This window comes from Drosophila arizonae, chromosome 2 (genome assembly GCF_054131065.1).
Source record: "Drosophila arizonae isolate 15081-1271.41 chromosome 2, UAZ_ARI_1.0, whole genome shotgun sequence".
In the NCBI taxonomy this organism is placed as follows: Eukaryota; Metazoa; Arthropoda; class Insecta; order Diptera; family Drosophilidae; genus Drosophila; species Drosophila arizonae.
The window spans coordinates 1-21,325 of record NC_142922.1 but is presented as its reverse complement, the minus strand read 5'-3'; the positions used below and the strand labels follow the sequence as shown (position 1 = coordinate 21,325).

General features: G+C 43.3%; 4 protein-coding genes across 4 annotated transcripts; all 4 read right to left on the bottom strand.

The window, feature by feature from the left end:
- Positions 1 to 5,326: 5,326 nt before the first annotated feature.
- Positions 5,327 to 9,476, bottom strand: LOC149270144 (uncharacterized). Its single transcript, XM_089462764.1, has one exon. The coding sequence runs from the start codon at positions 9,466 to 9,468 to the stop codon at positions 7,087 to 7,089; it is 2,382 nt and encodes a 793-aa protein (XP_089318890.1). The 5' UTR covers positions 9,469 to 9,476; the 3' UTR covers positions 5,327 to 7,086.
- Positions 9,477 to 9,608: 132 nt separating this feature from the next.
- On the bottom strand, positions 9,609 to 15,780 carry LOC149270143 (uncharacterized). The gene has a single exon (XM_089462763.1). The coding sequence runs from the start codon at positions 13,826 to 13,828 to the stop codon at positions 11,447 to 11,449; it is 2,382 nt and encodes a 793-aa protein (XP_089318889.1). The 5' UTR covers positions 13,829 to 15,780; the 3' UTR covers positions 9,609 to 11,446.
- A 247-nt stretch (positions 15,781 to 16,027) lies between these two features.
- LOC149270142 (uncharacterized) lies at positions 16,028 to 20,594 on the bottom strand. Its single transcript, XM_089462760.1, has one exon. It carries the CDS (start codon positions 18,627 to 18,629, stop codon positions 16,248 to 16,250), a length of 2,382 nt encoding a protein of 793 aa, XP_089318886.1. The 5' UTR covers positions 18,630 to 20,594; the 3' UTR covers positions 16,028 to 16,247.
- Positions 18,770 to 21,308, bottom strand: LOC149270141 (uncharacterized). The gene has a single exon (XM_089462761.1). It carries the CDS (start codon positions 21,228 to 21,230, stop codon positions 20,607 to 20,609), a length of 624 nt encoding a protein of 207 aa, XP_089318887.1. The 5' UTR covers positions 21,231 to 21,308; the 3' UTR covers positions 18,770 to 20,606.
- Positions 21,309 to 21,325: the final 17 nt, after the last annotated feature.

Here is a 21,325-nt window from a genome sequence, read left to right as displayed (position 1 = left end):
GCTTGGCTAGATTGTTAATAATCTTTGCTAGCTGCTTGGCGCCTTCGTTTTCGCGCTTCTTGCACGCTTCTTTATAAGAAGGGCAACCTTTGTAGCTCGCGGCGTGGGGGCCAGAGCAGTTGGCACACTTCGCTGGTGTTTGGTCACCTTTCTGCCTGCCACAGTCCGTGGAAGCATGATTTTCGCCGCACTTGACGCAGGCAAATGGGCGACGGCAGTAATTTTTTGTATGCCCAAATTTCTGGCACCTATGGCACTGAGCGACTTCGCTAGATTTGTACGGCTTCTCAATTTTAACGCGCTGATTGCCGATGGCAGTGATTTGCAAGAATTCAGCATTATTGGCACTGGGTACTAACTCGACTTCAAAGAGATCAAGTGGCTCCTTAGTAAAGCGAGATTTAATGCCTCTTAAGAAGCGAACTTGATGCCCTAAGTTGGCTAGTTTCTCACGGATATAGTGGTCCGGAGTGGAGTAGTGCAAATCACGAATAATGGCTCTGAAGCCGCGCTCGCTTTTCAACTGGAAGGTATAGTTTTCAACTTTATTTACTTCAAGGTACTTTACCAGTTTGCGATAAGTAGCGACGTCCTTGCACTGCACTCTAATACCATGGTTGGCCGTACGAGAGGTGCTATAATTTTTTCTGTTGGTATGTTGCAGATTTTTCTGTTCGTATGTCTAAAAAGAACACACATTAGTGATCTCCGCCTCTTCCCATTCTCGTACATGAACAGCTGACCTGCAGCTGCATGATGAGGGGAAGAGTACGGGGATACTCTTTATTTATTTAATACTTCACAATAGCATTTTATGTAAATATAAATAGCGCCTATGAGATAATTAAAATCTAAAAAGGACAATATTTGTCGAAACTTATCATAGAATGATTCAATTTAAATAGCCATAAGTGCACAAAAATAACAGTGCAGCTTAATTTTACAAAATACTTATATAAGAGCAATTTAAAGATAATACAAATTAACAATAAAGTGCTTGAGTAACTGATTAACGACTAAATAGATAAGTAAGATTTAAGTTTAACAATAGTAATAGATGGCATTAATTAATATAATTCAATTATTTCATTAATAAGCATCTACAAGATGCACAGAGAAAATAGCCCAAAGTGGCCAATTGGAATAATAGAGAAAAGTCGAGACAAAGTCTGGTCATTTTCTCAAATATGGGCTTAAGCTAAAATTAACTTAAATTACAAAAAGTTTATGACAATTAGTATAGATAATTAAATAGAAATAGTTTAACAATTCATTTTAGCAGTTTTGATTTACTTAATTTTCGTTCGATGTATCGCAAATGCAATTGGAAAGTGACGATGCACCCCTGGCTTTGTGCCTATCGGAGTGCATAATCAAAACAAAAACAAAAAACAGCTGATTGAAAATTGCATTAAATGCAAATTTTATGCTGCTAATTGGTAAGTTTAAATATTAATAATTAATTGAAATTAATTATATGAATAATTAATATTAATTAATTATCATATTTTTATATATATGTGGCTGCTATTATACGAAATACAGACGGGCGCAATACTGTAGACAGCGGAATTGCATTAAGTGCAAGCTGACTAGCAGGTGAGTTTTGCAAAATAAAAATTAGAAATTGTAAACGTGATATTAATAAAGTTGATAATTAATATTGATTGATTATTATCTTTATATAAAAAACAGCTGCTACCATACAAAGTGCAGAGGGGCGCAAAGCTGGAAATGGCCGAACTTCATTGATTGCAAGTTGACTAGCAGGTAAGTGAATTTTGCAGAAGTTAATAAGAACATTCAAAGATTATTAATGTTGATTTTTTCTTTGCAGAATACATGAAGTACAGCAAGGAGACTTAGCCATATGGGCTGCATAGCCAATAGGGCGCGTATTTAAGTTAGTTTTAAGTAGGCTTAAAATGTGCATTTTAGGCGCAAGCGCCGTCGCATATGTTCGCTGCACATATATATGTGCCGAAAATAAAATTTTTGAATTGTCAATTAGTGTTAATACTTAACTTAGATCTCTATGTGATCCAAATACGACCCTATAGGCAGCAAGTGGTGATGGTGGTGGTAGTGGCCGCGGCATTGGCGCAATACCCTCGAAAACAGGTAGTCGTTGCGGCTGGTGGGCTGCTGCTTGTGCGGCTTCGTTGCGTTGCTGAGCCTCCCGTCGGCGAAGGAATCGCTCTCTGCTTTCAGCTACTTCGTCGGCTTCTCTTTGCAGTTGCCGCTGAGTGCGTAAAGCAATATCGTTGGCTAAATGCGTGTTAACGAGACTCGTGTATCTAGCCAATGTTATCCGCTGTGGGATGAACGGGTCGTAGGCAATGTTTTTGGCCAAGTTGTTGGTATGGACCCGGAGTCGATCATAGTATTTGGCGCAGAGATTGTTGAATATATCATCCGCAGATGGAACTTCCAAATCAGCTCTGATGCGCGCGTTCGAAACAAAGTACTGAGCACCAGAAATGGCTCTCAGAGCTTTGTTGTGTACGACTCGAATGCGGTTGAATTGCGCCTCAGATAGCAGAGCGCCCCATACAGGCAGCGAGTATTGCCAAAGTGGAGCAACTAGCTGCCTATAAATAATGACTTTTGTTCTAAGCGTCAATTTGCTATCCTTGTTAATGAGCCAATCTATCTTTTTAAGCCTAGCCCTGACCCTAGTAACGACCGTAGTGACATGTTGTGAGAATCGTAGTTTTGTGTCTAGAGTAACGCCCAAATACGAATGTGAGGTGCCATTTTCAATAGTTTCGTTGCCAATACGAATAGCCTGATATGGCGCTATAACTCGAAGCGTATGCATGATATGCATAGTCTTGCTTGCATTAATTGTAATGCACCACTTGCTCGCCCATTCAGCCAATCTATCCATATAAGCTTGCTGTTGAATAAGCGCATCTGCTTGACGAAAGTCTGCCGACAGAACGATGACGTCGTCAGCATAAGTGGCAATCAAAGTCCCTCGCGGATAAGCTGGCCTCGGTATATCGCTGGTGTACACATTGTACAAGATAGGCCCGAGCAAGCTACCTTGTGGCACACCAGCGTGAATTTGCTTGATTCCTGAGCGACAGCCACCGTGACACTCAACAATAAACGTCCGATCAACTAAATAGCAGCAGAGGATGCGGTAGAGAGCATCCGGCAATAGCATCTTGAGCTTATATTTCAAGCCTGTATGCCACACTCGATCAAAGGCTTCCTTGATATCCATATAGACAGCAGAGCAGTATTTGCGGTCATCAAACGCTTTAATAATAAATTGAGTAACTCGACCCAATTGCTGCTCAGCTGAATGCGCCTTGCGGAATCCAAATTGATGATTTGGAATCGCATTTACAAGAGTATCTTGCTCCAGCATACGGCTCAAAATAAGATACTCGAGTATCTTTGAGAGGCCAGACAGCAGACTTATTGGCCTGTATGATGCGACGTGTTGCGTAGGCTTGCCAGGCTTATGCACCATCTTCACCATCGCTAACTTCCAGCAAGAGGGGAAATGACCCAGTCTAAAAGAGTTATTGCATATCAAGACGAGATACAGAATAGCCTTCATCGGCAGCGCTTTAATGGTGTGATTATCAATTTGGTCCAATCCAGCCGCTTTTTTGTTCTCTAGCGTGCTGATGTGACTGATGACCTCAGCCGCAGTGACTGGCCGAAATGAGACTGAAGCAGTCAAAGATGGCTGGCTAACTTGAGCCTCGATCTCGGCCAGATCACTGGGCGGCGTAGTCACGATTGGCTGAAAACGCTGCTCAAGACTCGCAGCAAATGTTTCGGCCTTCTCGGCTGTTGTCTTGCACCAGACATTTTGCGCATTAGAGCCATTGCCACTGGAGGACTTCAACAGCGGTAGATTTGGAGCAGGCTGCCGCTTGATCTCGTTGGTCAGCCGCCAGAGCTTCTGCATACTATATCTATCAGTTGGATCGATAGATCTAAATAGCTCTTCCTCATACTTCTGCCTAGCATATATGAGCTCTTTGCGTATGCGATTCGACAGCCTGTTGCAGAGCATCTTAAGCATCGGATTGCGATTTCGAGCGAGATAGCGCTTGACTTGCTTATGGGCCTCGATAAGTTGCAGAGTCTGTCTATCTACACGAAATCTAGTCCTCGTTATCTTGCGTGGGTTCTGTGCATTCGCATAGTTTGCAGCATCTTCAATGTTTTTTACAAAAATATTGACCGCATCATCAATATCGTCAGCACTGTTGATCTCAGTGTTGAGCAAGATTTTGTCGTTTAGATAGCTCTGAAATTTGTTGATGTTGGCATTCAAATCAAGCAGGTGGCCTTTTGCTCTGCTGGTGACAGGCTTCTCAACCAGCTGAACTTGCAGCGGGAGATGATCAGAGCTGAGCTCGAAAGAGTCAGTGATGGTCAGCAAATCTCGCCTGATACCTTTAAATATCGCAAAGTCAATGGCAGACGGAGTTTGGCGTGAATTAAACGGAAAATGGGTGGGCGACCCAGTTGCCAGAATGTTGCAATTCACTTGTAGAATACTATTGACTAGCATTCGGCCACGGAGACAAGATCTGGCGTTGCCCCACCACTGACTTTTCGCATTCCAGTCACCACCGACTATAAAAGTGTCACCCAAGGATAAAAGCAGGTTGTTGAAATCTTGCCCAGACCAGATGACTTGAGGCGGGCAGTAGATTGAGACAATATTGATATGACGGCCATTTTGCAGGCTGACTGAAACTTCGACAGATTGATGCGAGTCGTAAGATGTAAAGCGCATAGCATAATGACATATATGTTGTTTAATTATAAAGGCTGCACCTCCTCTGCGCCTGTTTGAGGGGTGATTTGCTAAATAAACAATATAGCCATTAATAGCAATGCTATCGCTATCAGTCAGATGCGTCTCAGACACTAGCATTATGTCTATATCGTGCTTGACGAGATACAGATTGAGCTCATTAAGCTTTTTCTTGACACCTGCAGCATTCCAAAAAGATATCTTGATGTTGTTGACACGTTGAGATACAGCAGGCTGCAGTGCAGCGCTGCGTCTACTGGCATTTGGGGAAGTGGATACATTGTTAGACATTTAAGCGCTCATTGGGACCAAATTGGGCCAACAGGCAGGCCGTGAGGGTGGTCATCATCTCAATGAGTTTGTCTATTTTAGCCTCTAATCTAAAGCTAACTTGCACTGGCATGCTTGGCACATTTGCATTCTTTTCCTGTTCGTATGTCTATGAAGAACACACATTAATGATCTCCGCTTCTTCCCATCTCATACATGATCAGCTGACCAGCAGCTGCATGGCGAGGGGAAGATAGTTTTTCTAGGTGAGGTGCCTGCTGGCGGCTGCGCTCTCGCGACCGATCTCGCTGCCGTCCAACTAGCAATTGGCTGGGCTGCCCACTCCTGTCACTCACCACCACCAGGCATGGCAGGGCGCGGGCTGTGAATATCTCAATCGATACCTAGTATCATTTGTCTAGAAATTAAATGGCGCCTGAAAACATGCTACGCAGAGCAGTCAGGGCTCGAGTTGCTGGGTAGCTGCTCAGCCAGGGCTGAGAAGCTTATTGACATTACTATCGTAATATATGAATGTTATCGATGTGCGATCATTTTGAATGGCGAACTTAGAGCTATTGTGACTTAGAACTATATTTACAAATAACAATAGGAAAACTTAAATTAACTTAGCTAATCATACTAATTATTTTCTTTTTATTTACAGGTGAGGAGACATCTAGGCGAGGAAACCATCAGGACCATCAGGGGCGGACGGCTTCCGTCAGTGGCAGCACAATCGGTGGAAATTATGCAGGACAAGATGAATGGCTGCTGGCACCGCAATGTGGACCAGCGACACATGGTAGATATTAGGCATCTCGAGTTTGCTGGAGACTACACCAGCATCACCAGATCCTCAAGTGGCAGGAAGCAGGTAAGTTGACATCATTATTGACAATTTACTGAAATCTATTCAATTACAGATTCAGCAAATCGACTGCATCCATCGGCAAAGCAGGTATGTGGTCATCATTATTGGCAATTTACTGAAATCTGTTCAATTACAGATTCAGCAAATCAACTGCATCCATCGGCAAAGCAAGTAAGTGGACATCATTATTGGCAATTTACTCAGCATCACCAGGTCCTCAAGTGGCAGGAAGCTGGTAAGTTGACATCATTATTGACAATTCACTGAAATCTGTTAATTACAGATTCAGCAAATCGACTGCATCCATCGGCATCATCTGGGGCATCCAGGCTTTGGACAAGTCAACTGGTAGGATACACTGGCTGTCTGGCATACCAGCACCAGCATCACCAGATCCTCTAGTGGCAGGAAGCAGGTAAGTTGACATCATTATTGACAATTTACTGAAATCTGTTCAATTACAGATTCAGCAAATCAATTGCATCCATCGGCAAAGCAGGTATGTGGTCATCATTATTGGCAATTCACTGAAATCTGTTAATTACAGATTCAGCAAATCGACTGCATCCATCAGCATCATCTGGGGCATCCAGGATTTGGACAAGTCAACTGGTAGAATAGACATCACCAGATCCTCAAGTGGCAGTAAGCAGGTAAGTGGACATCATTGGCAATTTACTCAGCATCACCAGATCCTCAAGTGGCAGAAAGCAGGTAAGTGTGTAACATCATTGGCAATTCACTGAAATCTGTTAATTATAGATTCAGCAAATCAACTGCTCCATCTTGGACATCCAGGGACGGAACATAGGTAAGTGTGTAATGATATTGGTATTGACTTCGTTTAATTGCAGGTATTGGACTTCTGGCATCGGACTTCTGGCATCGGACTTCTGGCATCGGACATAGGTAAGTGTGTAATGATATTGGTATTGACTTCGTTTAATTGCAGGTATAGGACTTCTGGCATCGGACTTCTGGCATCGGACATCAAGGAGACGGGGCATCTGTACGGGCAGTGTGTTTCTCAATTCGGACTATACAAATATAGTGTATATATTTGTAATTGTTGATTACATATGAATTTGCATTTGCTTACGCATTTGCATCTTCATATGCAATTTGGGCACAATCATGTGCATTAGAGCAATTATATTCGTTTGTCTTTCATCAGGTGAGTGGCCAACAATCCAATCATATTGATCAGCTTGTCGATCTTCTCTTCCAGGTTACTACTGGAGTTGTTGCTGTTGACTACTGGGGCGGCAGGACGCTTACGCTCCTCCAGCATCAAACTAATAAGAATGTCTAGCTTCAGGTCTGTGCTAGTATTGACATCTCCACGTTGACGAGATTCATATTTGTAATTAGTGGCAGCATCAGTACTGACGTCATCATATGGCAGTTTTTGGCGCAGTGCCTCTTGTGGCTGAGGTTGCTGCCTAGCAATTGGTTGATTCAATTGGACAGGATGATGATTTGCTTTCAGAGCGTCAGCATAACTAAGTAATGTTGATTGGCTTTGTTTTTTAGGATATGGCTTTATATTTTTTAATGGCTGCTGTGGTAGCTGCTGTTTAGACAATTTGTTTACTTTAATTGGCTGTTGTTGTTGCCTTGGCATTTGTGGCTGTTTCCGTTGCTGCTGTTGCTGTTGCTGTTGCAGTGGCATTTGTGGCTGTTTGACAGCATTGGCGTTGCATAGATGTTGTTTAATGGTCATAGCCATAGAGGCAGCATTGTCACTTCTGTTACGTGCCAAATCTGCCACCATTTTGCTGGCCAACTGATGGCCCTTGGCTGCAGATGATTTTAGCCTGCAGGCATCTTTATAGGATTTGCAGCCGCGATAGCTGGCAGCATGTTCCCCTTGGCAGTTTGCACACTTTGGTGGTGGCTGGCTGCTAGCGCCTTTCTTTCTTTCGCACTCGGTGGATGGGTGGCTGCCACTGCATTTAACGCATACAAAAGGGCGTCTGCAATAGTTTTTAGTATGGCCAAATTTTTGGCAGCGATGGCATTGGACGGCATCAACGTTGCGCAGAATCTTTTCTACTTGCACCTTCTGTCCGCCCAAGCAGGTAATGTCCAGCACATTCAAACTAGATGACTCGGCAGCGATCTCAACTTCAAACATGTTGAGTGGCTGGCGAGTGAATCGCTTCTTGATTACACTCACATATCGCACTTTGTGCCCCAGATTCGTCAGTTGTTGGCGAATCCAGGCATCTGGCGTCGAATGATGTAGATGACGAATCATGAACCGAAAGCCACGATCAGCTTGCAATTGGTACGTATGCGATTCAATATTGTTTTGTTTGAAGTGGTGCGCCAGCTGGCGATATACAGCTATATTTGCGCATTGAATACGTAAGCCATGTCCAGCAGTCGGCTTCGTATAGTAGTTATTTTCACCAATGACTTTATTTATGTCCAGCAGTACTGGCATAATTTCTGGCACATTGTGTAAGTATAATGGAGTTGGCTTCTTCTTGAGCCTATCAAGAAAGCCCTCGTTCTGATCATGATCGTCGTCATCTTCGTCGTCGTTGTCAATTTCTATATCATTAGCATAGAAATTAGCGCCATCTACTGGTGGTGAGTGGTTGGCATTAACAGCACCTAGCTTGCTGTTGTCAATAACATTGGTGTTGTTGTTAACATCAGCCGTGGCCGTGGCCGTGGCCGTGGCTGTAGTGGCTTTGCGTGCCGCAGCAATGGCAGCCGCTTTTTTGGATGTTGTTGGCGTATCGTCATCAATAGCCAAAACATCATCTTCAGCTATTAGCTTATTTTTAACAATCATTGAATAGAGTGATTGATTTGTTGGCGAGCTAGAAGCTGCCATTCTATGGCATGCTTCTTTAGCCTCAGCTGACAATGGAGGTGGAGGGGGGATTGATTTGTTCAATTCATGTCCACTAAATAAATGATTTAGAATTTCAGATATTTCTGCTGAGCTTGCAGCATCTAATTCAGTCAAGTCCATGGCTGCATTTGTGCGATTTTTGTTAACAGTTGACGCTGTTGATGTAACAGATTTCGTTGACGGTTTTATTGATTTGCCAATAGATGGCGGAGTTGTGGACAGTGGACTATTGCTAGTCGCTATATCCTCCTCATTCGCTGCATCTGAGCTACAGCAATCAGCTTTAGATTGGCATGGCGAGTTGCTATTTGAGATGGCGTCGATATCTTCCGCCATTTGCTTCTTCGACTTAGGGCTGATGCCCTTTTTGGCGGGCCGCTTATATTTATTTGGCTTTGATTTGGATTTTATATTTAATTGATGCTGCTGATGTTGCAGCTTGTGGGCACGCATTTGCTGCTCCTGCTCCATCATTGCCTCCATGGCAAGTTTTAGCACAGTAGCAGCACTTTGGCGTTTGTTGGTACCTACTTGATCTGGGTCAGTATGAGAGCCAGGTCCAGCCAGGTCTTCATCCAGCGCTGGGTCTTCGTCCACATAGAGTTCCTCCTCGTCGTCGCTAGTTTCATCAATGATGACGCTGCCCGAGAGTGCGTTGTACATTATGAAGCGCACGCACACACACTCTCACACACTGGAGGAACTTTGTTAATTTTTTCTATATTCTTGATTTTATTTTCTTATTCAGTTTCAGTTTAACGTCCTTTTTCGTTTATTAACCACTTTTTCCAATTAATACACAATTATGTTTGCATTTAATTTAATTTTAATATTTAATTTGAATATTTAATTTAAATATTTAATTTATTAAGTTTTTTCTAGGTGAGGTGCCTGCTGGCGGCTGCGCTCTCGCGACCGATCTCGCTGCCGTCCAACTAGCAATTGGCTGGGCTGCCCACTCCTGTCACTCACCACCACCAGGCATGGCAGGGCGCGGGCTGTGAATATCTCAATCGATACCTAGTATCATTTGTCTAGAAATTAAATGGCGCCTGAAAACATGCTACGCAGAGCAGTCAGGGCTCGAGTTGCTGGGTAGCTGCTCAGCCAGGGCTGAGAAGCTTATTGACATTACTATCGTAATATATGAATGTTATCGATGTGCGATCATTTTGAATGGCGAACTTAGAGCTATTGTGACTTAGAACTATATTTACAAATAACAATAGGAAAACTTAAATTAACTTAGCTAATCATACTAATTATTTTCTTTTTATTTACAGGTGAGGAGACATCTAGGCGAGGAAACCATCAGGACCATCAGGGGCGGACGGCTTCCGTCAGTGGCAGCACAATCGGTGGAAATTATGCAGGACAAGATGAATGGCTGCTGGCACCGCAATGTGGACCAGCGACACATGGTAGATATTAGGCATCTCGAGTTTGCTGGAGACTAGCACCAGCATCACCAGATCCTCAAGTGGCAGGAAGCAGGTAAGTTGACATCATTATTGACAATTTACTGAAATCTATTCAATTACAGATTCAGCAAATCGACTGCATCCATCGGCAAAGCAGGTATGTGGTCATCATTATTGGCAATTTACTGAAATCTGTTCAATTACAGATTCAGCAAATCAACTGCATCCATCGGCAAAGCAAGTAAGTGGACATCATTATTGGCAATTTACTCAGCATCACCAGGTCCTCAAGTGGCAGGAAGCTGGTAAGTTGACATCATTATTGACAATTCACTGAAATCTGTTAATTACAGATTCAGCAAATCGACTGCATCCATCGGCATCATCTGGGGCATCCAGGCTTTGGACAAGTCAACTGGTAGGATACACTGGCTGTCTGGCATACCAGCACCAGCATCACCAGATCCTCTAGTGGCAGGAAGCAGGTAAGTTGACATCATTATTGACAATTTACTGAAATCTGTTCAATTACAGATTCAGCAAATCAATTGCATCCATCGGCAAAGCAGGTATGTGGTCATCATTATTGGCAATTCACTGAAATCTGTTAATTACAGATTCAGCAAATCGACTGCATCCATCAGCATCATCTGGGGCATCCAGGATTTGGACAAGTCAACTGGTAGAATAGACATCACCAGATCCTCAAGTGGCAGTAAGCAGGTAAGTGGACATCATTGGCAATTTACTCAGCATCACCAGATCCTCAAGTGGCAGAAAGCAGGTAAGTGTGTAACATCATTGGCAATTCACTGAAATCTGTTAATTATAGATTCAGCAAATCAACTGCTCCATCTTGGACATCCAGGGACGGAACATAGGTAAGTGTGTAATGATATTGGTATTGACTTCGTTTAATTGCAGGTATTGGACTTCTGGCATCGGACTTCTGGCATCGGACTTCTGGCATCGGACATAGGTAAGTGTGTAATGATATTGGTATTGACTTCGTTTAATTGCAGGTATAGGACTTCTGGCATCGGACTTCTGGCATCGGACATCAAGGAGACGGGGCATCTGTACGGGCAGTGTGTTTCTCAATTCGGACTATACAAATATAGTGTATATATTTGTAATTGTTGATTACATATGAATTTGCATTTGCTTACGCATTTGCATCTTCATATGCAATTTGGGCACAATCATGTGCATTAGAGCAATTATATTCGTTTGTCTTTCATCAGGTGAGTGGCCAACAATCCAATCATATTGATCAGCTTGTCGATCTTCTCTTCCAGGTTACTACTGGAGTTGTTGCTGTTGACTACTGGGGCGGCAGGACGCTTACGCTCCTCCAGCATCAAACTAATAAGAATGTCTAGCTTCAGGTCTGTGCTAGTATTGACATCTCCACGTTGACGAGATTCATATTTGTAATTAGTGGCAGCATCAGTACTGACGTCATCATATGGCAGTTTTTGGCGCAGTGCCTCTTGTGGCTGAGGTTGCTGCCTAGCAATTGGTTGATTCAATTGGACAGGATGATGATTTGCTTTCAGAGCGTCAGCATAACTAAGTAATGTTGATTGGCTTTGTTTTTTAGGATATGGCTTTATATTTTTTAATGGCTGCTGTGGTAGCTGCTGTTTAGACAATTTGTTTACTTTAATTGGCTGTTGTTGTTGCCTTGGCATTTGTGGCTGTTTCCGTTGCTGCTGTTGCTGTTGCTGTTGCAGTGGCATTTGTGGCTGTTTGACAGCATTGGCGTTGCATAGATGTTGTTTAATGGTCATAGCCATAGAGGCAGCATTGTCACTTCTGTTACGTGCCAAATCTGCCACCATTTTGCTGGCCAACTGATGGCCCTTGGCTGCAGATGATTTTAGCCTGCAGGCATCTTTATAGGATTTGCAGCCGCGATAGCTGGCAGCATGTTCCCCTTGGCAGTTTGCACACTTTGGTGGTGGCTGGCTGCTAGCGCCTTTCTTTCTTTCGCACTCGGTGGATGGGTGGCTGCCACTGCATTTAACGCATACAAAAGGGCGTCTGCAATAGTTTTTAGTATGGCCAAATTTTTGGCAGCGATGGCATTGGACGGCATCAACGTTGCGCAGAATCTTTTCTACTTGCACCTTCTGTCCGCCCAAGCAGGTAATGTCCAGCACATTCAAACTAGATGACTCGGCAGCGATCTCAACTTCAAACATGTTGAGTGGCTGGCGAGTGAATCGCTTCTTGATTACACTCACATATCGCACTTTGTGCCCCAGATTCGTCAGTTGTTGGCGAATCCAGGCATCTGGCGTCGAATGATGTAGATGACGAATCATGAACCGAAAGCCACGATCAGCTTGCAATTGGTACGTATGCGATTCAATATTGTTTTGTTTGAAGTGGTGCGCCAGCTGGCGATATACAGCTATATTTGCGCATTGAATACGTAAGCCATGTCCAGCAGTCGGCTTCGTATAGTAGTTATTTTCACCAATGACTTTATTTATGTCCAGCAGTACTGGCATAATTTCTGGCACATTGTGTAAGTATAATGGAGTTGGCTTCTTCTTGAGCCTATCAAGAAAGCCCTCGTTCTGATCATGATCGTCGTCATCTTCGTCGTCGTTGTCAATTTCTATATCATTAGCATAGAAATTAGCGCCATCTACTGGTGGTGAGTGGTTGGCATTAACAGCACCTAGCTTGCTGTTGTCAATAACATTGGTGTTGTTGTTAACATCAGCCGTGGCCGTGGCCGTGGCCGTGGCTGTAGTGGCTTTGCGTGCCGCAGCAATGGCAGCCGCTTTTTTGGATGTTGTTGGCGTATCGTCATCAATAGCCAAAACATCATCTTCAGCTATTAGCTTATTTTTAACAATCATTGAATAGAGTGATTGATTTGTTGGCGAGCTAGAAGCTGCCATTCTATGGCATGCTTCTTTAGCCTCAGCTGACAATGGAGGTGGAGGGGGGATTGATTTGTTCAATTCATGTCCACTAAATAAATGATTTAGAATTTCAGATATTTCTGCTGAGCTTGCAGCATCTAATTCAGTCAAGTCCATGGCTGCATTTGTGCGATTTTTGTTAACAGTTGACGCTGTTGATGTAACAGATTTCGTTGACGGTTTTATTGATTTGCCAATAGATGGCGGAGTTGTGGACAGTGGACTATTGCTAGTCGCTATATCCTCCTCATTCGCTGCATCTGAGCTACAGCAATCAGCTTTAGATTGGCATGGCGAGTTGCTATTTGAGATGGCGTCGATATCTTCCGCCATTTGCTTCTTCGACTTAGGGCTGATGCCCTTTTTGGCGGGCCGCTTATATTTATTTGGCTTTGATTTGGATTTTATATTTAATTGATGCTGCTGATGTTGCAGCTTGTGGGCACGCATTTGCTGCTCCTGCTCCATCATTGCCTCCATGGCAAGTTTTAGCACAGTAGCAGCACTTTGGCGTTTGTTGGTACCTACTTGATCTGGGTCAGTATGAGAGCCAGGTCCAGCCAGGTCTTCATCCAGCGCTGGGTCTTCGTCCACATAGAGTTCCTCCTCGTCGTCGCTAGTTTCATCAATGATGACGCTGCCCGAGAGTGCGTTGTACATTATGAAGCGCACGCACACACACTCTCACACACTGGAGGAACTTTGTTAATTTTTTCTATATTCTTGATTTTATTTTCTTATTCAGTTTCAGTTTAACGTCCTTTTTCGTTTATTAACCACTTTTTCCAATTAATACACAATTATGTTTGCATTTAATTTAATTTTAATATTTAATTTGAATATTTAATTTAAATATTTAATTTATTAAGTTTTTTCTAGGTGAGGTGCCTGCTGGCGGCTGCGCTCTCGCGACCGATCTCGCTGCCGTCCAACTAGCAATTGGCTGGGCTGCCCACTCCTGTCACTCACCACCACCAGGCATGGCAGGGCGCGGGCTGTGAATATCTCAATCGATACCTAGTATCATTTGTCTAGAAATTAAATGGCGCCTGAAAACATGCTACGCAGAGCAGTCAGGGCTCGAGTTGCTGGGTAGCTGCTCAGCCAGGGCTGAGAAGCTTATTGACATTACTATCGTAATATATGAATGTTATCGATGTGCGATCATTTTGAATGGCGAACTTAGAGCTATTGTGACTTAGAACTATATTTACAAATAACAATAGGAAAACTTAAATTAACTTAGCTAATCATACTAATTATTTTCTTTTTATTTACAGGTGAGGAGACATCTAGGCGAGGAAACCATCAGGACCATCAGGGGCGGACGGCTTCCGTCAGTGGCAGCACAATCGGTGGAAATTATGCAGGACAAGATGAATGGCTGCTGGCACCGCAATTTGGACCAGCGACACATGGTAGATATTAGGCATCTCGAGTTTGCTGGAGACTAGCACCAGCATCACCAGATCCTCTAGTGGCAGAAGCAGGTAAGTTGACATCATTATTGACAATTTACTGACATCTATTCAATTACAGATTCAGCAAATCGACTGCATCCATCGGCAAAGCAGGTATGTGGACATCATTATTGGCAATTTACTCAGCATCACCAGGTCCTCAGGTGGCAGGAAGCTGGTAAGTTGACATCATTATTGACAATTTACTGAAATCTATTCAATTACAGATTCAGCAAATCGATTGCATCCATCGGCATCATCTGGGGCATCCAGGATTTGGACAAGTCAACTGGTAGGATACACTGGCTGTCTGGCATACTAACACCAGCATCACCAGACATCATTATTGGCAATTCACTGAAATCTGTTAATTATAGATTCAGCAAATCGACTGCATCCATCGGCAAAGCAGGTATGTGGACATCATTATTGGCAATTTACTCAGCATCACCAGGTCCTCAGGTGGCAGGAAGCTGGTAAGTTGACATCATTATTGACAATTTACTGAAATCTATTCAATTACAGATTCAGCAAATCGATTGCATCCATCGGCATCATCTGGGGCATCCAGGATTTGGACAAGTCAACTGGTAGGATACACTGGCTGTCTGGCATACTAACACCAGCATCACCAGACATCATTATTGGCTATTTACTGAAATCTGTTAAATTACAGATTCAGCAAATCAACTGCATCCATCGGCATCATCTGGGGCATCCAGGATTTGGACAAGTCAACTGGTAGAATAGACATCACCAGATCCTCAAGTGGCAGAAAGCAGGTAAGTGGACATCATTGGCAATTTACTCAGCATCACCAGATCCTCAAGTGGCAGAAAGCAGGTAAGTGTGTAACATCATTGGCAATTCACTGAAATCTGTTAATTACAGATTCAGCAAATCAACTGCATCCATCGGCAAAGCAGGTATGTGGTCATCATTATTGGCAATTTACTGAAATCTGTTAATTATAGATTCAGCAAATCAACTGCATCCTTCAGCAAAGCAGGTAAGTTGACATCATTATTGACAATTTACCGAAATCTATTCAATTACAGATTCAGCAAATCGACTGCATCCATCAGCATCATCTGGGGCATCCAGGATTTGGACAAGTCAACTGGTAGAATAGACATCACCAGATCCTCAAGTGGCAGTAAGCAGGTAAGTGGACATCATTGGCAATTTACTCAGCATCACCAGATCCTCAAGTGAAATCTGTTAATTATAGATTCAGCAAATCAACTGCTCCATCTTGGACATCCAGGGACGGAACATAGGTAAGTGTGTAATGATATTGGTATTGACTTCGTTTAATTGCAGGTATTGGACTTCTGGCATCGGACTTCTGGCATCGGACTTCTGGCATCGGACTAGGTAAGTGTGTAATGATATTGGTATTGACTTCGTTTAATTGCAGGTATAGGACTTCTGGCATCGGACTTCTGGCATCGGACATCAAGGAGACGGGGCAATCTGTACGGGCAGTGTGTTTCTCAATTCGGACTATACAAATATAGTGTATATATTTGTAATTGTTGATTACATATGAATTTGCATTTGCTTACGCATTTGCATCTTCATATGCAATTTGGGCACAATCATGTGCATTAGAGCAATTATATTCGTTTGTCTTTCATCAGGTGAGTGGCCAACAATCCAATCATATTGATCAGCTTGTCGATCTTCTCTTCCAGGTTACTACTGGAGTTGTTGCTGTTGACTACTGGGGCGGCAGGACGCTTACGCTCCTCCAGCATCAAACTAATAAGAATGTCTAGCTTCTGGTCTGTGCTAGTATTGACATCTCCACGTTGACGAGATTCATATTTGTAATTAGTGGCAGCATCAGTACTGACGTCATCATATGGCAGTTTTTGGCGCAGTGCCTCTTGTGGCTGAGGTTGCTGCCTAGCAATTGGTTGATTCAATTGGACAGGATGATGATTTGCTTTCAGAGCGTCAGCATAACTAAGTAATGTTGATTGGCTTTGTTTTTTAGGATATGGCTTTATATTTTTTAACGGCTGCTGTGGTAGCTGCTGTTTAGACAATTTGTTTACTTTAATTGGCTGTTGTTGTTGCCTTGGCATTTGTGGCTGTTTCCGTTGCTGCTGTTGCTGTTGCTGTTGCAGTGGCATTTGTGGCTGTTTGACAGCATTGGCGTTGCATAGATGTTGTTTAATGGTCATAGCCATAGAGGCAGCATTGTCACTTCTGTTACGTGCCAAATCTGCCACCATTTTGCTGGCCAACTGATGGCCCTTGGCTGCAGATGATTTTAGCCTGCAGGCATCTTTATAGGATTTGCAGCCGCGATAGCTGGCAGCATGTTCCCCTTGGCAGTTTGCACACTTTGGTGGTGGCTGGCTGCTAGCGCCTTTCTTTCTTTCGCACTCGGTGGATGGGTGGCTGCCACTGCATTTAACGCATACAAAAGGGCGTCTGCAATAATTTTTAGTATGGCCAAATTTTTGGCAGCGATGGCATTGGACGGCATCAGCGTTGCGCAGAATCTTTTCTACTTGCACCTTCTGTCCGCCCAAGCAGGTAATGTCCAGCACATTCAAACTAGATGACTCGGCAGCGATCTCAACTTCAAACATGTTGAGTGGCTGGCGAGTGAATCGCTTCTTGATTACACTCACATATCGCACTTTGTGCCCCAGATTCGTCAGTTGTTGACGAATCCAGGCATCTGGCGTCGAATGATGTAGATGACGAATCATGAACCGAAAGCCACGATCAGCTTGCAATTGGTACGTATGCGATTCAATATTGTTTTGTTTGAAGTGGTGCGCCAGCTGGCGATATACAGCTATATTTGCGCATTGAATACGTAAGCCATGTCCAGCAGTCGGCTTCGTATAGTAGTTATTTTCACCAATGACTTTATTTATGTCCAGCAGTACTGGCATAATTTCTGGCACATTGTGTAAGTATAATGGAGTTGGCTTCTTCTTGAGCCTATCAAGAAAGCCCTCGTTCTGATCATGATCGTCGTCATCTTCGTCGTCGTCGTCAATTTCTATATCATTAGCATAGAAATTAGCGCCATCTACTGGTGGTGAGTGGTTGGCATTAACAGCACCTAGCTTGCTGTTGTCAATAACATTGGTGTTGTTGTTAACATCAGCCGTGGCCGTGGCCGTGGCCGTGGCTGTAGTGGCTTTGCGTGCCGCAGCAATGGCAGCCGCTTTTTTGGATGTTGTTGGCGTATCGTCATCAATAGCCAAAACATCATCTTCAGCTATTAGCTTATTTTTAACAATCATTGAATAGAGTGATTGATTTGTTGGCGAGCTAGAAGCTGCCATTCTATGGCATGCTTCTTTAGCCTCAGCTGACAATGGAGGTGGAGGGGGGATTGATTTGTTCAATTCATGTCCACTAAATAAATGATTTAGAATTTCAGATATTTCTGCTGAGCTTGCAGCATCTAATTCAGTCAAGTCCATGGCTGCATTTGTGCGATTTTTGTTAACAGTTGACGCTGTTGATGTAACAGATTTCGTTGACGGTTTTATTGATTTGCCAATAGATGGCGGAGTTGTGGACAGTGGACTATTGCTAGTCGCTATATCCTCCTCATTCGCTGCATCTGAGCTACAGCAATCAGCTTTAGATTGGCATGGCGAGTTGCTATTTGAGATGGCGTCGATATCTTCCGCCATTTGCTTCTTCGACTTAGGGCTGATGCCCTTTTTGGCGGGCCGCTTATATTTATTTGGCTTTGATTTGGATTTTATATTTAATTGATGCTGCTGATGTTGCAGCTTGTGGGCACGCATTTGCTGCTCCTGCTCCATCATTGCCTCCATGGCAAGTTTTAGCACAGTAGCAGCACTTTGGCGTTTGTTGGTACCTACTTGATCTGGGTCAGTATGAGAGCCAGGTCCAGCCAGGTCTTCATCCAGCGCTGGGTCTTCGTCCACATAGAGTTCCTCCTCGTCGTCGCTAGTTTCATCAATGATGACGCTGCCCGAGAGTGCGTTGTACATTATGAAGCGCACGCACACACACTCTCACACACTGGAGGAACTTTGTTAATTTTTTCTATATTCTTGATTTTATTTTCTTATTCAGTTTCAGTTTAACGTCCTTTTTCGTTTATTAACCACTTTTTCCAATTAATACACAATTATGTTTGCATTTAATTTAATTTTAATATTTAATTTGAATATTTAATTTAAATATTTAATTTATTAAGTTTTTTCTAGGTGAGGTGCCTGCTGGCGGCTGCGCTCTCGCGACCGATCTCGCTGCCGTCCAACTAGCAATTGGCTGGGCTGCCCACTCCTGTCACTCACCACCACCAGGCATGGCAGGGCGCGGGCTGTGAATATCTCAATCGATACCTAGTATCATTTGTCTAGAAATTAAATGGCGCCTGAAAACATGCTACGCAGAGCAGTCAGGGCTCGAGTTGCTGGGTAGCTGCTCAGCCAGGGCTGAGAAGCTTATTGACATTACTATCGTAATATATGAATGTTATCGATGTGCGATCATTTTGAATGGCGAACTTAGAGCTATTGTGACTTAGAACTATATTTACAAATAACAATAGGAAAACTTAAATTAACTTAGCTAATCATACTAATTATTTTCTTTTTATTTACAGGTGAGGAGACATCTAGGCGAGGAAACCATCAGGACCATCAGGGGCGGACGGCTTCCGTCAGTGGCAGCACAATCGGTGGAAATTATGCAGGACAAGATGAATGGCTGCTGGCACCGCAATGTGGACCAGCGACACATGGTAGATATTAGGCATCTCGAGTTTGCTGGAGACTACACCAGCATCACCAGATCCTCAAGTGGCAGGAAGCAGGTAAGTTGACATCATTATTGACAATTTACTGAAATCTATTCAATTACAGATTCAGCAAATCGACTGCATCCATCGGCAAAGCAGGTATGTGGTCATCATTATTGGCAATTTACTGAAATCTGTTCAATTACAGATTCAGCAAATCAACTGCATCCATCGGCAAAGCAAGTAAGTGGACATCATTATTGGCAATTTACTCAGCATCACCAGGTCCTCAAGTGGCAGGAAGCTGGTAAGTTGACATCATTATTGACAATTCACTGAAATCTGTTAATTACAGATTCAGCAAATCGACTGCATCCATCGGCATCATCTGGGGCATCCAGGCTTTGGACAAGTCAACTGGTAGGATACACTGGCTGTCTGGCATACCAGCACCAGCATCACCAGATCCTCTAGTGGCAGGAAGCAGGTAAGTTGACATCATTATTGACAATTTACTGAAATCTGTTCAATTACAGATTCAGCAAATCAATTGCATCCATCGGCAAAGCAGGTATGTGGTCATCATTATTGGCAATTCACTGAAATCTGTTAATTACAGATTCAGCAAATCGACTGCATCCATCAGCATCATCTGGGGCATCCAGGATTTGGACAAGTCAACTGGTAGAATAGACATCACCAGATCCTCAAGTGGCAGTAAGCAGGTAAGTGGACATCATTGGCAATTTACTCAGCATCACCAGATCCTCAAGTGGCAGAAAGCAGGTAAGTGTGTAACATCATTGGCAATTCACTGAAATCTGTTAATTATAGATTCAGCAAATCAACTGCTCCATCTTGGACATCCAGGGACGGAACATAGGTAAGTGTGTAATGATATTGGTATTGACTTCGTTTAATTGCAGGTATTGGACTTCTGGCATCGGACTTCTGGCATCGGACTTCTGGCATCGGACATAGGTAAGTGTGTAATGATATTGGTATTGACTTCGTTTAATTGCAGGTATAGGACTTCTGGCATCGGACTTCTGGCATCGGACATCAAGGAGACGGGGCATCTGTACGGGCAGTGTGTTTCTCAATTCGGACTATACAAATATAGTGTATATATTTGTAATTGTTGATTACATATGAATTTGCATTTGCTTACGCATTTGCATCTTCATATGCAATTTGGGCACAATCATGTGCATTAGAGCAATTATATTCGTTTGTCTTTCATCAGGTGAGTGGCCAACAATCCAATCATATTGATCAGCTTGTCGATCTTCTCTTCCAGGTTACTACTGGAGTTGTTGCTGTTGACTACTGGGGCGGCAGGACGCTTACGCTCCTCCAGCATCAAACTAATAAGAATGTCTAGCTTCAGGTCTGTGCTAGTATTGACATCTCCACGTTGACGAGATTCATATTTGTAATTAGTGGCAGCATCAGTACTGACGTCATCATATGGCAGTTTTTGGCGCAGTGCCTCTTGTGGCTGAGGTTGCTGCCTAGCAATTGGTTGATTCAATTGGACAGGATGATGATTTGCTTTCAGAGCGTCAGCATAACTAAGTAATGTTGATTGGCTTTGTTTTTTAGGATATGGCTTTATATTTTTTAATGGCTGCTGTGGTAGCTGCTGTTTAGACAATTTGTTTACTTTAATTGGCTGTTGTTGTTGCCTTGGCATTTGTGGCTGTTTCCGTTGCTGCTGTTGCTGTTGCTGTTGCAGTGGCATTTGTGGCTGTTTGACAGCATTGGCGTTGCATAGATGTTGTTTAATGGTCATAGCCATAGAGGCAGCATTGTCACTTCTGTTACGTGCCAAATCTGCCACCATTTTGCTGGCCAACTGATGGCCCTTGGCTGCAGATGATTTTAGCCTGCAGGCATCTTTATAGGATTTGCAGCCGCGATAGCTGGCCTTTCTTTCTT